General features: G+C 41.7%; 1 protein-coding gene across 3 annotated transcripts in view; it reads right to left on the reverse strand.

Annotated features, from left to right (window-relative positions):
• The window catches only part of Rhobtb1 (Rho-related BTB domain containing 1), a 67605-nt gene that overhangs the window by 19020 nt on the left and 31878 nt on the right, over window positions 1-16707 (reverse strand). For all 3 annotated transcript variants that reach the window (XM_005385941.2, XM_013514879.1, XM_005385942.2), the window contains exons 5-6: window positions 4854-5039; window positions 1331-2304 (exon numbers count right to left, since the gene is read on the reverse strand). In XM_005385941.2, the coding sequence (XP_005385998.1) occupies window positions 1331-2304; window positions 4854-5039 (1160 nt within the window). The remainder of the gene's footprint in view (window positions 1-1330; window positions 2305-4853; window positions 5040-16707) is intronic.

Here is a 16707-nt window from a genome sequence, read left to right on the forward strand (position 1 = left end):
ACTTGTATAACAATCACTCAGTTATCCATTGTTAACATCGTCATACTTTGGCGGAATATGTATTTCTATGTATGTGTGTAAACATTTTGAAGGGATAATATAACACTTATCACAAAATCTTCTAAAACTAAGAAAATTCTCCTAAACAATTACACCATTACTATACTCTGGGAAATTAAAAATAATTCCTAATAATACTACTGTCATCTACTACGTAGTTCATATGTCAAAGCTTCTCTAATTATTCCTAAATTATATTTAATAGTTTTTTTTTAATGGAATCCATTGAGGCTCTCACCATGTACTTGGATTTTTTCTCTGTATTAAGCAGGGGATGATTTTAATCAACTTTCACAAAGGTCCACTGTTCAATTTGTAGTATACTCTTTTCTTTAACTTTCCAGATTGTTTCTATACCATGATGGCCAGGGTTTGGGGTAAATTTTATTACTCATAAGCTTTAAAACTAGTCAGTAGATTTGCTTACTAAATTACTTAACCACTTACTGAATGTGTGGTACCATGGCAAGGACTATGATGGAGACAAACAGAGGTACCCATACAAATAGAAGCTAGGAAGTCAGCTTTACAAGGAAGCACACACCCAGCCACGCCCGCACACACCCAGAGCACAATTTTAGAATAAAAATCATTCCAGTGTGTAAGGCGATACCAGCAAGGGTCAGGAGCCCAGCCTGGACAGGGTCTGCCTGTGTGCTTCAGCAGCGTAGGGAGGGCGCTGCGGGCCGCACATGGCCTGGGTATCAAAGGCAAAGAAAGGACAAGACAACTACAAAACAATGTTACCACAGAGCCTGAGCATGGAGAAGGGGAAGGGGGTTGAAGCAGGCGAGGCAACCCTTGTGGGAATGCAAGGCCACCAAACTCACCTCCAGCACTCCAGTGGCCTCAGGACCAGAGGTCACTGCTGAAGGGTCAGCAGAGAATGGAACTGGGATCCAAAAGAGAACTGCAGACACCAAGGTGACTGGAGGCAGGTTCAGGGACACCTGGTCTACCCTGAAGAGCAGTGTGGTGCCACAGTGGTTTAGGGAACCCATTTCTATAGCCACAAAAGTTTGGGTCCAGGATTTTACTCTATTGTTTACTGTTTGGGTGCAAGTTACTTAAGTGGTTGGTTTCTCCATCTTCAAAATGATGAGAATAACCCTTAAATCTGATAGAATTAAATAAGTTATAGCTTTTAAAGGTATACGGAAAAAGCAAGCACATGTTAAGCTATGGTTGTTCTTTACTCTGCTCATGTTTGACCAGCACTTGCGACAACACCACCAAAGACCTTGGTGGCTTCACCACAGGCCCTGCTCACCTGAGAAGGTCCCCTTGCTGAGACACTCTTTTATCCGATTGGCTTTCCTGACATGAAAGGCTTTGGTGATTTCCTGGTTCATAAAGGCTTCCTTGTTCATGATGTTCTCCACCATCATCCGCAAATCAAACATTTCTAGGACTTCCGCAATCTGAGCCAGCCCCACCAAATCTTTTTCCTTTTCGTCCAGTTGCCCCGTGTAAAGGAACTGCAGCAAGGTCCGGAAAGGGCCTGGCTGTACCAATGAGTCCATCCTGACCACAGTCACGGGCCCCATTCGTTTCGAAATGGGATTGACCTGCATCTCCTTGTGCATGCCAATGAACCCCTTACTCCAGCCTGACAGGGTCTGCGTCTCGGGAACTGAACCCTCGGCTTCTAGCCCCAGGGTCTCTGAAGGGTCCTGGCATGAGGATGTCCCCGGGTCGGCCTGAGGTGTCCTAGGGGGGCCTTCCGCCCCTTCCTCAGCTGGATCAAAACTCAGCGTCCACCCCTGGGACTCCCTGCTCTGTGTGTCCTTTTCACAAACTGCTTCGCCCCAATTTGGGGATTCTTCACATTCCATTAAGAAAAGATCGTAAAATTTGGAAGAAGAGGTAGCAAGGTAAATTCGATGTGCAAAGATGTGCTCCTGGTCCTGGAGGATGAACAGGACGTCGGCACACAAAGGATTGTCCAGTAAACAGGCAGCTTCGTTCGTCCCCATGGAAGGACACTCTGGAATTTTGATGACCGGTGGAGGGGCTTTTGGAGGTAGGAAGGGTGCCTGAAGTAAAGGTTTCTGAACTTTTTTTAAGTGGGACTTCCAGAACTGCAGGTGCCGACGGGAGATCAGCGCTGCCCGGATTGCATTGTCAAATACATCCTTGATTCCAAACTGGTCAAATACACTTGTTTCATAGTATGGTATACCAAGTTCTTTTGCAACCTCTCGGCCTTTTTCTGGGGGCAAAATATCACCTCTCTTTATGGGCCTGAAATAGAATATATTTAAAAATCACAACCAGCCTTATTTGCAGGTAAAAATAATAACCAGTGCCTATCTCAGCACCTAATTGAATTATGCATTTGAAATCCCAAGAGGCTTTTAATAAAGGCTCTTAAAAAAATCTATGACCAACTAGATTTCAAGTATAGAGGATTTATGATTGCAGAAAAAATGCTTTCAGTAGTAGCCCCAGTAATGAAAGCACTGGCGTTTTAGTAGCTATTTGGTTTAGGGTAAGTGACTTACCCTCTTTAAGCCTTCATTTCCCATCTAGTGCCTCTGTCTTATTACAGACTTACTGAAAGGTTCAAAATGAGATAACATGCTTAGCATGTACCTGGCCCACAGTAGGTGTGCCATAAATGTTATTCTCGTTATCACTATCACCACCACCACATCATCATTTTATACTTTAACTTCTGCTTTCTAGCTTTAAAATACACCATGGACATTTTTCATTTGAACCTCATAATAATGCTATGAAGTATTTTTTGTTCTATATTTTGAAGAAACTGAGGCAGAGAGCTTAAAGGGTTAGCTTAGGATCACATTCGCAAGTTATTGAGAGACCTCTAACTAAACAATTTGAGCCTAGGTTTTCCTGTTCTTCGTTAAACGATCCATTAAGTCTCCTCTACTGGATTCATGAATCCTCTTTCATATCCAGCCCCTTGTTTTTCTCCTGCTCCTGCCATCAGGCCCTCATCTTCTGTTTGGGGTGCTGCATTAGCCTCCTAATCACTTTCTCTTTATTGTCTTTAATTTTATCCCATAGACCTTCCTGCTACAGGAGAAGCCTTCCGTAACACAAGAAAGATTTGGTAGCAATTCTGTGTTAATTTCCTTTAAGTCCATAAAGATAATGGAATAGTCTACAGCCTTTAGTCTGCACACAAAACCCATCTGTGCTCTAATGAAACCTAGGAAGACCAACACAACAGTATGGTGTGGTGGTTACGGCATAATCACAATAAAGGAACAGATCTATCCCACAAACGGGTGAGATGTGACTTGTTGTGACAACTCTTCAGAAACACATGCTTGCTTCTGAGACATATTCTTAGGAACTGATCTTCTAAATAAACATGTGGCCTTCAACAGCAAATGTAATACGTATGACAGCCACTGGTCTCAAGATAAAAAAGATGATGGTGGGTGGAATTGGATTTGAACACCTGAATGGAAAGGAGACATCAGGTTCAGGGAATTGGCGAAGCTGTAAGAGGAAAGTGCAGGGAAGACAGTTTCGTTTCAAGGTTTGCTGCTGCGGGCCTCATGTGTTCTTTGTTCCTGGGCCTGACTTGAGCTTCGCTAACTGGTAAAACTCACCACAGCTTAACGCAAATACCCCTCTGCATGAAAGCGCAGAGTTGCCCTACAGAAGGGACCATCACCTCCCCTGCCCCCACAGGTCTGCAGTCCTCCTCCAGTCAGCTACATACCCACGGGGCTCTTCATATTCAGCCTCTGGGCCATGCATTTAAGAATGAAAAGACTCTGAATACTGGACATGAAATGTTTTCAGAAATTTTATCCAAAATGTAGAGCATCAGAAAATATCCAAAGGAAGCACAACTTGTTTGCATTGTAAGAGCAAAGTTGTATCCATGCATATTTTGGTTATAAGCCTATTATTAAACAAACATCATAGCAAGACATTAATATCAAGTATTTTTGAAAATCTATGCTCTGCTGCAAAAAAGTACTAACATGAAAAAGATACAAAATTGTTTAGCACAAACGGAATTTTTTATTTTTGGTACCAGGAATTGAACTCAGGACCTTGTGCTTGCCAGGCAGGCGCTTGTGCCACTGAGCTATATCCCCAGCCCAACACAAATGGAACTTGAAGGAACACAGATTTTTAAAAACTTACATTTCTTCCTCAAGCTGGTATGCACATCTTACATACAGTAAAACAAATCCAGCTTCAAGCAGTTTTAAAATATTTGTGACAAGGTAGAAATAAAAGCAGAGAGACATTCAAAAGTAATGTTTGCCTTTTTTGCAACTTGAGGTCCAAATGATTTTTAAAAACTGGACACTGTCATCTTTGGAACGAAATACTCTTCAGAGGTGGGGCTGGGGAGTTATGAGGAGGGTTAAAAACACTGAGAAGCACATGTTTGTAGGAACTTGATATTCCTTGGGGCCAGGAACTGTGGCTCATTACTCTAAGCATCAGTTCACTTTACTAATAATCATCATTTCAAGAAGGACATTACTATGGGCAGCTAACATTTTGTATAATACTTAACACATTTGTAAGCACGTCTCCATGCACCATTCATACTTAAAGAATTCGCATCAAACATTGGCCAACAACTTTATAAAAATCAGAAGAGATCTCTTATGATGAGGGGGAGGGGAGGGGAGGTCAAGTCACCCCCATCATGACTACTGGGCTGACTTAAAGCGTATGTCTAATTGATGGGACCCCAGAACCGTGGAGGAACAGAATGGTAGGCTGCAGAGACACCTGCTACCTCTAATTCTTAATTCGGCTGGGCAGCAAAACGCGAGTCCTTGGCTTACCTTGCTAATGGGCGTCTGGCTCGATTAACAGCCTCCAGATCGGCATAGCGGAGATCAAGCTGGCAGCCAACTAGGACAACAGGTGTGCGAGGGCAAAAGTGCTTGATTTCTGGATACCACATGGTTTTCACATGATTTAGGGAATTGGGATTGGCGATCGAAAAACAGAGGACCACAACATCTGACCTACAAGGAAACCACAACAGAAGCTCGTATTGACTTTTAACATTTTTTTTTACTATCGTGATCCCTCCCCTCCCCCATTCACCTAATGCCTTATTGTGTCACAGTTTCAAAAAAATAATTGCTAGAACACATCTCTGAGGCATGCGAACAGCCTGCTAAGCCCCCACATTCCAGCACCGACCCAGCCTAACCATTTACTTCCACGTCACACTGCAGAATGCTTGTGCATCGAAAGTTTCCCGTGGAGCTATCTTCCAGTAGAGAAGGTTACCCAAACTTAACTTGGTCCTGGAACCGCAACATGCTGAACTATTTCTATTCACAAGAAATAGTTTCAAGATAAAAGAAAACAATAAAAACTCCTTTTTATCCATTTAGACATAAAGGTGATGATGATTTAACTCAATGAGGTAAAGCAAACAATTTAAACGCTGCTGAAGATGTCACAAGTATTTGCTGCACAGGGTCAACAAATACACAGAAGGATTTTGGCCCTTCTCACTCAGCATACATGTAGCGAGCACAATCCCTTCTCTGCTTCTGAGAAAAGAAGTCCTGAACTTGCAGGAATTTCACTGGGTAGAAGGTAAGCAGGCAGGATTTAATGTACAACTGGGTAAGAATTAGACAGAGGGCTGTGAAGATGAGAAAGTACTGAAAGCAAATCTCTCAAGCATTATATATGATATGTAGTAGACACATGGAGAAAAGGATTGCTTCGTAGTCAATTTTTACACCAGACTCCTTTGTTTATACATAATAACTTACCATTCTAGAAGTCAAAGAACTGTTTTACAAGACAGTTGCTCAAATATAGTGTTTGAGGGATAGTTGCTAAGCAGACGTTTTCAACCATCATTTAGGTTAAAATATGCTGAGTGATGACTTTCAAAACAGTGAAGCAGAAAAATATAAAAAAAAGGCACAGTTACGCACAAGGATTCAAGACTGTCTTGTAGCCAAGTTCAGAAATAAACTTATAATTTAATTAGATGTTAATTTATTGCTTTTATTGTTTATGTAATGAGAAGAATCAAGTCGATGAATCGAAACACTTTCTTTTTAAATCATTAATGAGCTTTCCCCCCTACATATCAATGAAGACAAACAAATATATGCAGGCAACCATAAAGTTTCTAAAAATAATCATTTGCAATGCAGAAAACTGCAGGGTGCTTACATTAAATGTAATTCACAAGTTGAGTCTTTAAATTTATATTCAAGAAAAATTGCACCAGACCTCACCAAACAGAGGGGAAAGTCCTGAGTTTAAAATATTTGCAAATTATAAAAGAAAACCTAGGGCTCAAAGCTGATGAATGCATCAGTCTGCTCGGTTAGAATCTTTTTGAAATAAAGATATTATCAAAAATTCTTGGATGCTGGAATAATATGTGTAAAAATATGCATAAACATATAAATGAAAGGGAAGCATGTCTTGCCTTTGAGATTCTGATTCAGTTAGCAGAATATTCTGTGCTCAGTCTTACTTCCAATCAGCATAAATAACAGCACCCAGTAAAGCTAAGAATGCTTTGAATTTTACATTTTTTACAGGCTGAGTCTTCTATTATTCATAATCCTATTTATATCAGGTATCTGATGAAGCTCTGCTATATACTTTGTCCTGATCAGAAAATAGAGCTACTGTGAATTTGGCACAGTGGGAATAATATGACAATATGTGAGATTTGATACTATAAAGAATTTGGGAAATTCAGTACCTAAATGTGGAACACTATATATATGTATAAAACTGTTGTAATTGGTACCTTCTATTTCCATATTAAGGCACATGACTGTAAAGAAAATTATTCTCAGAGCTTAATTTATATGACAGACACATACCTAGATGTCAATTCTGTTATCTAATTTTATGATACCGCATGTGAGGTTCTGAAATCAGAGCTAGCTTGGTTGCCATGGTTACTGTGATACCACTCATGCCACTGAACACATAGAAGTTACCATCCAGATGACCTGTAAACAAGTACAGACAGGACCTTGTGGGTTGGAAATAATGAAATCTTGTGATGATAGCAGCACAATGCCATCACACAATACAAGTCCGGAGGGCCCAGCTTCTAACTATGGTGCATCAATATCTAAATGCATGAAATGCTGTGGGCAAGCTGGAAAGATCATTCAGTGGTCTGTAGATATTCTGCTCCAAAACAGTTATAATCAAAGACAAGAGGTTGTACCGGGAACAATACTACTCTAAAGCTAAATAACACTGAGTCAAAATTCTGTATGGATCTTGGAATATATTTTTCTTTTTTCCTTTGTATTGTCATTTCATTGCTATGAGAATCTTCCCCATTATTTTACACTGAAAGCAATTAAAAATCATATTTCACTACCAACTTCTTAAGTGTCTTTTGTTTAACTTGAGGTGATCTAGATACAAATGTAAATTATGAAAGCTATAAACAAACTACACAAAATTCTCTCCTTAAGGTCTGCCACACAAATGTAATATGCTAAGCCCAATTCCAACCTAAAGGGAATATAACCTAAAGGGAATATAACGATGGCATGTAGAAAGATGCTGCTTTGACCCATTCCTCTTCTGATTCCTTCCTAATTTGTGCCTATCGGTATCCTCTGTGACGGGTATACCTGTATGAATCAAGCAACTATTTTGAGAATGCCATTTATTCCCTCTATATTTTGAGCCATTTTCTATCTGGTCAAACAAAGCACAGACCTGTAGCTAAGAATATCTCCAGCTTAGGCAGAATTCCAGGAACCAGAGATATTAAATAACTTTTAATCAAAACATTCATTCCCGTGTGGAGACTGTTCAATGTCTGACACAGGCTTGTGTTTAAAAATTCCATTCCTAGGAAAGATAAAAGGAAAAGAGCATGTTCTAGCCTTTCTATTTTCAGGGCTTTGTTACTTTTCTTTAATTTTGAAGAACAACTTTAAAAATAATTGGGGGTGTGTGATGAGGACATTTTCACATATTAGGCAGTAGGGGTAGTCTAGCAATGACCTCAGAAATCATATTTCTGCTGTAAAAAGAATCTGGTAGGATTTAAATGGAATCCTACAGCTATTTGGAGTAGAGGGCACAAGAATTTGAGAATGTGGAAACAAAGAAAAGAGTGGATAAGATTCTAAACCCAGGACTTGAATATTGAGAAGGGATAGGAAGAGGTTTGGAATGTTTATATAATTGATTTTTATTTAAAAAAATTATGACTGGACTAAATGGTTTTATTAGAGAAAGCCAGAACCACAAATACCTTAAGGGTATATGGTGCCAGTTGCCCATGGAACGTTTATTTTTAACAGAAAAATATGATTTCTTGTTCCTAAGAGGAAAATATCAATATAAAAGCTTCATTTGAGTACTAACACATTAGATAATGCCTGTGAAATAATATTTTGACTAGTTAAGTAAAAAACTGTCCAAAATAAATTGACATGTTGGAAGAATTGGAAATCTCCAATTTCATATGGGAGTAGGAGGGGATCACAGAGAGACCAAGTCATCCAAAAATACTTGAGCAGATAAAGCCGTCGGTTGTGTCAGTTTTTCTTCAGCTATTAAACAAACCAAAGAGCATATTTTTCCAGTTATCTTTTAAGGGCAGCACTGGCCAAAGATAGCATGTGGGAGATTGGCAAAGACCCTGAGCTAACATAAGGAATGCATGCAAAGTGAGGGCCAAACTTTGTTGGAGGATTAAAGAAAAAAAAAAAAAAAATCGCAGAGAAGTGCATGTTACCCACACATCTTGGCTCCAGCCAGACTTTGAGCAGCAAATACTACTCGTGCCCTCAAAGCCTGTCTTTATAAGACCCACAGTCAAATATAGCAAACTTGGTGAGAAAAGACCGGAAAAATAACCAGAAGTGAGGCTGTTTTTTCAGTCTAAAACACCAAACTCATCCTTTGAAGAAATGGTTGAATATGTGTAGACAGTCTGCATGGTACTTTTGCTAAAAATGAATTTTCTAAGTTTTTTCCTACCACAGAAGTGGTCTCTGCCTTCTCTTTCCTAGTCTTGCTTTACTTTTTAGTTTGTCTTCCCTTCCTACATTGCCAGTTTTGTCCAGTAGAGATGTTGCAGATATTGGGGTTTTCTTATCTGCTTAAGTGGAAAAAAAAATTCTTGAATCATCCTTTATCTAAGAGAGCGATCAGGCCAATCTGATGGCAGTGCAGGGGCGGGTAGATTCCACCCAGGCTTTCAGGAAGCAGTAAGTGGGAAGCCCAATACCCTTTTCTGCTGTGTTCCCTTCTGGGTGGGTCTCTTGTTGCTCTAACACTTGGTGACCAAGAAAAAGCTAACAATTACATTTACTTGAGTTCTGCATGGAGGTATCTACTTTTTAATGTGCATTTGCACTTTTAAGCCTTTCATTCTATGCTTAGATCCATCTCTTTACATGTCACCATTGCCTACTCTCATTGGATTTTTTGGGGAGCGACTCCCATTTCTTTTATATTGGTAGAATCATGGTCATAGTTTAATGGGCTTCTTTTCCTTGTCAATATCTGTTAAGTCCCCCTCTGACAAAGATGCAAGGAGTAGTTCCTGACTTCCACCATTGGGGTTTCAAGATTCCATTTTCCCACAGATCACTGAGGTACGTTCTTTAAAGAAACGTTTTTAAAACCAGCCACATCGACAAAACACCTTTCATGCACAAAGTCTGACAGTGCTATGCAAACAGACACATCAAAACAGCACAGAACAGCTGGGAGCATGGCAGGGGGAGGAGATGTGTAACAGCACGTGGCCTGGAGAGTTTTAGTAGGGGAGCAGCCCGGTGTGTATGAGATGCGGAGGGGGTTGTCAGTGACGGTGCACAGAGCTGCCCGGAGATGAATGGCCGTGTAAGCTCACACTCATGGAGGATGGGAAGGCCTGCAGGGCAGCGCTTGGCAGGAGCTCTGAGAAGAGCAGGGCTGGACCATGCAGTGCCCCGGATGTGAGCAGACAAATCAAGTCCATACTTTACCAACGGTAGTGAGGCTTCTTAAGTACAGATGTTATGTGGGGAAAACTGTCAAAACACCCTGAAATATATCCAGATTTGGGAGCGATTAGCATGCGCAAGTGTTTCTTCCAAGCTTGTAACCTCATTTTTAGTAGGAAGCAATATTTTAAACCAGTGCCCCCCCGACCACCCCCACTGAATATGGGACCAACGCAACAGGCATTCCTAAGTGCAGATAAGCCGAGTCAACATTACACCAATGCCATCACAGTCAAAGACACACAGTACTCGAGAGTCTTAAAACTGGTTGTTCCTACCATCGTGATACAAATCCACAGGGGTCGGGGTCCTATCAAAGAGAGGTGTGGGTTATTGTCCAGTGGCAGCAGGCAGTTTCTCATCTCATACCCGATCCCATTTTCCTGACTGGCAAGCTATGTTCTGACGTCTCACACAACCACTAGAAGTGGGAAGCTTGTGACATTAGGTGAAGCACAGGCAATTTATTACAGAAATAGTTTGCATAACCTCATTTAACTCCTAGCCCATGAACACAGGACACACTGCCAGACCGAAGGTTTGCTTAACAGCAGGGAGCGAAACTGCAGTCATAAATTCCTTCCCAATCCTACCTTTTGTTTTCACTCCTCTTTGGCTTTCCCTGAAGCTAGATGAACTTCCTGCCTCTATGTTCAGTATTTTCTCTGGAGAGCAAGACCAAGGACAGGAGAAACCTCCCTGTGGACTAAGGAGCTAGAGGCGAGGCCTCTGGGATTAACCTCACTGGATCTTTTAAGATGAAACTGTCAACCCGCAAGATCATCCCACCATGAAAGGGACTTCTGTCCAAGCCTCTTAGTAATCCTCTTTGAACTGGTGGTGTTACCAGGACTGGCCCAAGTCCCTAATCGTTTACTCTGGAAATAGTAACTGATAACCCACTGTATACCAGGCACCCTTCTAGCCGTCTGGGACACAGAACCAGTAAAGATGCCAACACTGTCCTCATCATGCTTATCCACATCACGCCTATGTTCAGTGGAGGGCAGGCATAACAAAGGGTAATACTGAAAATAGATGTACGCTCGGTAGCAGGAAGTGTCCAGCAGAAAATAAAGCAGAGAAAGGGGACAGAAAAATTTAGGAGCAGAAGCAGCTGTTGAAAACAAGGTGGCAAGGGAAGGCCTCACTGAGAAGGAGAAAGGAGAGGCGCTATCTGGTTCTTTCTGAGAAGGAACACTGCAGAGGAGGAAACAGCTAATGCAAAGGCCCTGTGGCAGGAGCATGCCTGACATGCTTCCCTCAGGAAATACTCTGGGAAGCTGAGCAGTGAGAAGGACAACAGTGGAAATGGAACTTACAGAGAGGCAGTGTTGGGCCAAGGTAGGAGCTCTCACGAATGTGCAGATCTTACTTTGAGCTGGAAGACTATTGGAAGGTTCTGAGTAGAACAACACGCTGTCACTTATGTTTTCACAAGGTTACTGCACCATTCTTTGGGAACTGAGTAAACTAGGGAGGGGTGGGCGGGGTCAGGAAGGACAAGGCGGAAAGAGGCAGGAGGTTAATTAAGGGAGCTGATACCAGCCTTGCAGGACCCGAGAGGGCACAGGACAGGTGCCGAGTGCCACATTCGTACCCAGGCTGAAGTCAGAGGCAACAGGGCTTGGTGCCAAGAGGGACCTGGGACTTCTGGCCAGGGAACGACTTTTCCCTGTGCCGAGAACTGACACCTTTTAGCTCAGCATGTGAAATACTGGGTTGCAAGGATATATGTTGTTCTCCGTGACGTTAGAGGTTTCTAGTCAGAAATTCTGACCTATTTCTAAGGTTTCTCCCCCAGTGTGCACAAAATAGTGTTTGTACCACGGAGGCCCTCAATGCATGCGCGTTAAATAAAAAAAAAAAAAAAACCTTCAAGCTATCACTGCTGAGAGACTGCCACACAAGGGCATTGATAGATGGCAAAGGTTAACCACTTCATCTCCTTTTGTTTAAATTATTTGAATTTGTCTATAAAATACACTTGCCCCTTCTAAGCTGATACTTTCATAACACCAGACTAACAATGGACTCATGATTTCCCCTAGGAATCAGATTCTCTCCAGCAGCAGAGGAGATGTACCGAAATAGGCAGGTAACTTCCAGGCTTCATTCATTAGTGTTAAGGTTGAAGGAAGCCCTCTATTTCACAGACCATCTTTTACTTTAAAGAGAGAGAGAGAAAAAACCCGATAAAAATGACACAGAACTTCAAAACAAGATGATAGGAAATTAACAATGGTTGTTATAGTGCATATTTTATCCTCAAAGTCGTTGCTCAGATTACCAGATACAGGCATGCAAAATTGATCAAACAAGATAAGCACTAGCTGTTCCTTTCAATGAACTAATAGAATTAGTAGCACAATCATCTTAGTTACTTGTGTATATACATATCTTTTTCCTCCTTCCTTCTTTTCTCCTTTCCCCCATCTCAATTGTTCTTTCCTTTTGAGCAATTTCTCTCCCATTCACTATATCTATTGTACCTTTTGGATCTTATCTATTCTTTCAGTTTCTTACACTAGGGAGACAATATGATGTTTACACATGTGAGTCTGGTTTATTTCACTTATGAGTATGGTCTCTAGTTGCATCCATTTATGTATAAAAGCCTTGAGTTTATCTTTCTTTATAGCTGAGCTATATAGAAATAGAAATAGAAATTTTATCCACTGTATAAAAATACAACATCTTTTTTATTCATTCATTGGTTGATGGACATTTGGGGTGTTTCCAAGGTTTAGCTATTACAAATTGTGCTGTTATAAACATGCTTGTTAAAAAACACACAAATCAAACAAACAAAAGTCACTACAAGATAGCCAAGATGATGAACTTAACAAAGATTTCACAAATTTGCTTTATCTTTCTGGAATTCTGACTGTAGTCTCTGGCTGGAGGCAGAGTATTCCTGGGGAGGAGGAAGTGGGACCAGCTTAGAAATCTAATGAGTGGCCGGCATTAGAAGTCACTGGCAAGACTGTTGGCAAGATTTACTGAGCAAAATATCTCTGAAAGTGTTCTCTCAAGTACCAAGAATTATCAGACAAATACGGTGTTGAGTTCAAAATCCATTAGGATGGATCTTTGTACTGCCGTTAATGGGAGTGGCAGAATATTCTCATCAAGAGGCCCTTTCCTTCTTTTATTTATTTATTTGGATCTCACTACATATTCCAGATTGGTCTTAAACTCACTATGCAGCCCAGGTTGGCCTCGAACTCACTGCGTCCACCAGTCTCACCCTGCTGAGTGCTGGGATTATAGCCGTGTGCCACCACGCCTGGTTACCCTTTCCACATTACTTCTCAGCTCTGCCCCGTACTGATATGGGATTGCTGAAACGCCTCCCACTTTAGAATTACTCAGCTGTCTCTTCCTTTTACCACCTCATTTAAAAGGGAAAAATGGGTGGGCTGGAATGTATTTCTTCATCAGAAGGTTCCAGAACACAAACACCAGAAACACCAGAAACAGCTGTTCCCTTTCTCTCTCTTTTCGTGCTACGGATAAAATCCAGGGCCTTGTGCATCCCAGGCAGGTGCTCTATCACTGAGCTACATCCTCATCTTCTTTCTCTTTCTTTCATTCTTTCCTCATCAGTCATTTTGAAACAGGATCTTGCTAAGTTCCCCAGGCTGGCCTGGAACTTGTGATCCTCCTGCTTCAGCCTCCCAAGTAGCTGGTATTATAAGCATTTGCCACTTGGCCTGCTTGTTTTGTTTTCTCATGATGAAAATTCAACATACTTAGTTAAATTTGACCTAATTTCTCAAATTTTCAGTAATTAATTATATAGAAAAAAAACAAAAGGAGGGACACAAAAGACACTAAAAATGTGTTGAACAACGAGCATGTTCCTTATTTTCATCACCCATGTCAGGGGCCTTGTTATTCACACTCTTGTGGCCTCTCTTGGGTCCGTCAATGCTGCTGGATGAACCCCAGGGACGGCCTTCCGCAGTACATGCTGGTGTCCTGACCGCAGCGCAGCCAGCATCCTTCCCGGTCCTGCAACAAGACTGGCCCCCGCCATGCACTGAGCCCTGCTGCTGTCTCCTTTGCACTCCTGCTTCCCAAGGACAGTTTCATCCCGGGATGGGGCTGGGCCGGGCCCAGGGATCTCAGCTCTGCTCGCGCTTTCCCTCCTGGCCACGGTACATGATGTTCTGCTTCAGAGCAGGAGGCACAGTGTGGACGCAGGCTGAGGGAGGCGCAGAGCATGGCACAGACAAATTTGCATCATCTGTCAGGTGACGAGGCTTCGCTGCAAACTCCGGCTTGGTATTTTACTGCAGAACCATACACTTCCACTGCAGATGTAATTTATTATGTGATCTGCCTACATTTAATCTAGTCTATTTTTGTTGGTTTGGGGTAAGCATATAATCTACCTTCAATTGTGCGGCAGGGCAAAAAGTGTGAAACAAACAAATATATGTGTGTGCACCTATACTGATATATTTCTTTATTCTTTTTAAAACATTTTTGGGGGCCTGAGGATTGAATGTAGGGCCTCATGCATGGCAGGCATGTGCTCTTCCACCTAAAAATTATTCTTAGGTTTTAGAAAATGTATTCAGAGAAGAAACAACCTATTATTAGAAAAGCACTGTTACTAATACAAGTAATTCTCTAAGAATACTCATTCAAAAAAATTACAAATCCAAAAACTTGGGTGGAAATGGAGGTTTTGAGGAGCTTCTGAGAATATCTGCTGCCTTTTTCTGCTAGCCTCAAAGATCACCTTTCCATGTGCTAATTCATTAAAGAGGAGCCAAACATCGGGTTTACTTCCCCCTCACTGACCGGTTGGTACAGTATATATTATCCTACTGTAAAAGTGTACACATAAAATTCAGGCTAGGGAAACAATCTGGAGTGTAAAAGTATTTCCTTGTCAACACCCTAGAGGGTCTTGGTGTGTAAGAGAGGCTCATCGGCAGATTCATTCCATGAACCCTTTCAAGCTCCTCCTATGCACCAGACATAGGACCTGCGGGTTCAGAGTAAGAAGACAAAATCTCTGTCCTAACAATACTCGGAATAAAAGAATAAAGGAAAGGGAAGAAAAGAAGGCAGTTTTAACACGACACAGGATCTGCCAAGGTGTTCTACGGAAGCTTAAAGAACAGACTTCTGGGTCCTGAAGGTGACGGAGAGGGTAGGAAGGGTCCTGTGAGGACTTCTGCGAGTGCGAGACAATGGTCCCATTATCATCAGTAGTTACCTGGCTTAAGCATAGGTGGGCGAGGACATAATTTGAGGTGCACGTAATTCATGTTTGTGGGCCTGGCGGCTTCAGGGGATACGATTTTGTTGTTTTGTTGTGTCTGGAGAAAGAGATGAGGCAGGGAGGGAGAGACCTAATCCCGAGAAACAAGCAGATTGCAATCCCAGCCTCCCATCTCAACTAGCATTCAACTTTGCACCCAACTCGCAGGACACGAAACGAAGGCCATTAACACACCCAGGGGTTACCGCGACATTCTTTAGTTCCACAACAGACCATCAATGAAAGACAAATTGTTGTCATTTGATAGAAAAATGGAAAACTTTCACAGACCTTGGTATTCTCTCTTTGGGAATCACAGGGTACCTGGTAAAACTACGCTTCTTAGAGAAAGATATAAACACAATCACAGCCAAAGAAAGAGGCCCTAGGATCAGACTATGACCCACTGAGCTGAGGCTCTATCCCTGGGAGCAGGGAAGTGGCATGATTTTGAGTGACAATTTGATAATGTCACATCATAGCTTTGAGATCTATAAATATCCCATTTCCCATTTTCTTTTTTGTCCTTTTTCTCCCCTCTGGTGCCAAAGGTTGAACTTAGGGCCTCACATATGTTAGGCAAGTGCTCTATCACTGAGCTACAACTGCAGGCCTCCAATTTCAACCATTAAGAATCTGGTTTCATTTTCCCCCTAAAGTCACATCAGTAATTTATGTTTTCAATGAGAATTAAAACACATATAGTGTACCACACAAACTTGTTCTCACAAGTCATAGATTACACTGCTCATGAAGGTATTTCTTGTCTTAAAAATTTTTATCATGATATGACTGAAGTACACTAAACTTTGCATATTTACTGTTTTTTATTCAATCAGTTCTGGCATATGTGTTCTCCCTGAAACTATCATCACAGTCAAGCTAAACATTCCATCATCCCCCAAAGCTTCCTTATGTGCCTTGGTAATCCATCATTCTCCTCCCTAATCTTCTCGGGGCAGCCCGTGGTCTACCTTCTGTCAGAAGAGACTACACTGCCTTTGCCAGGGTTTTGTAGAAGTGGAGTCACACAGTCTGCACTCTGTTTTGCTTACTGTCCTCATTCAAAATCTCATGCTGACCTTCAGGGATGTCTCTCTTTAGGCTGCAGTGTGCTAAAGAGTGTCAGAATAACTCCATGGCAATATTCACCCACGTGTGGCCTGGGGACAGCTGCTTCATATTCACTCAGTTATTGGTTAGAACTGGCTGATGTGCTTCTCCCTAGAACTCTTACCTTAGAAGAACTGCAACGCTTAGGTGTAGTCAAGTACGAGAACTAACAGTTTTAGTATAATCTCCTCAGGAAGCACTATTCCTGTCTCTTAAGGGTTCATATTTTTTTCTATAACCCGAGCAACTTTGAGTTCTTTTTGTTACAGCAGCACA

Source organism: Chinchilla lanigera, unplaced genomic scaffold (genome assembly GCF_000276665.1).
Source record: "Chinchilla lanigera isolate Chin_1 unplaced genomic scaffold, ChiLan1.0 scaffold00024, whole genome shotgun sequence".
NCBI lineage: Eukaryota > Metazoa > Chordata > Mammalia > Rodentia > Chinchillidae > Chinchilla > Chinchilla lanigera.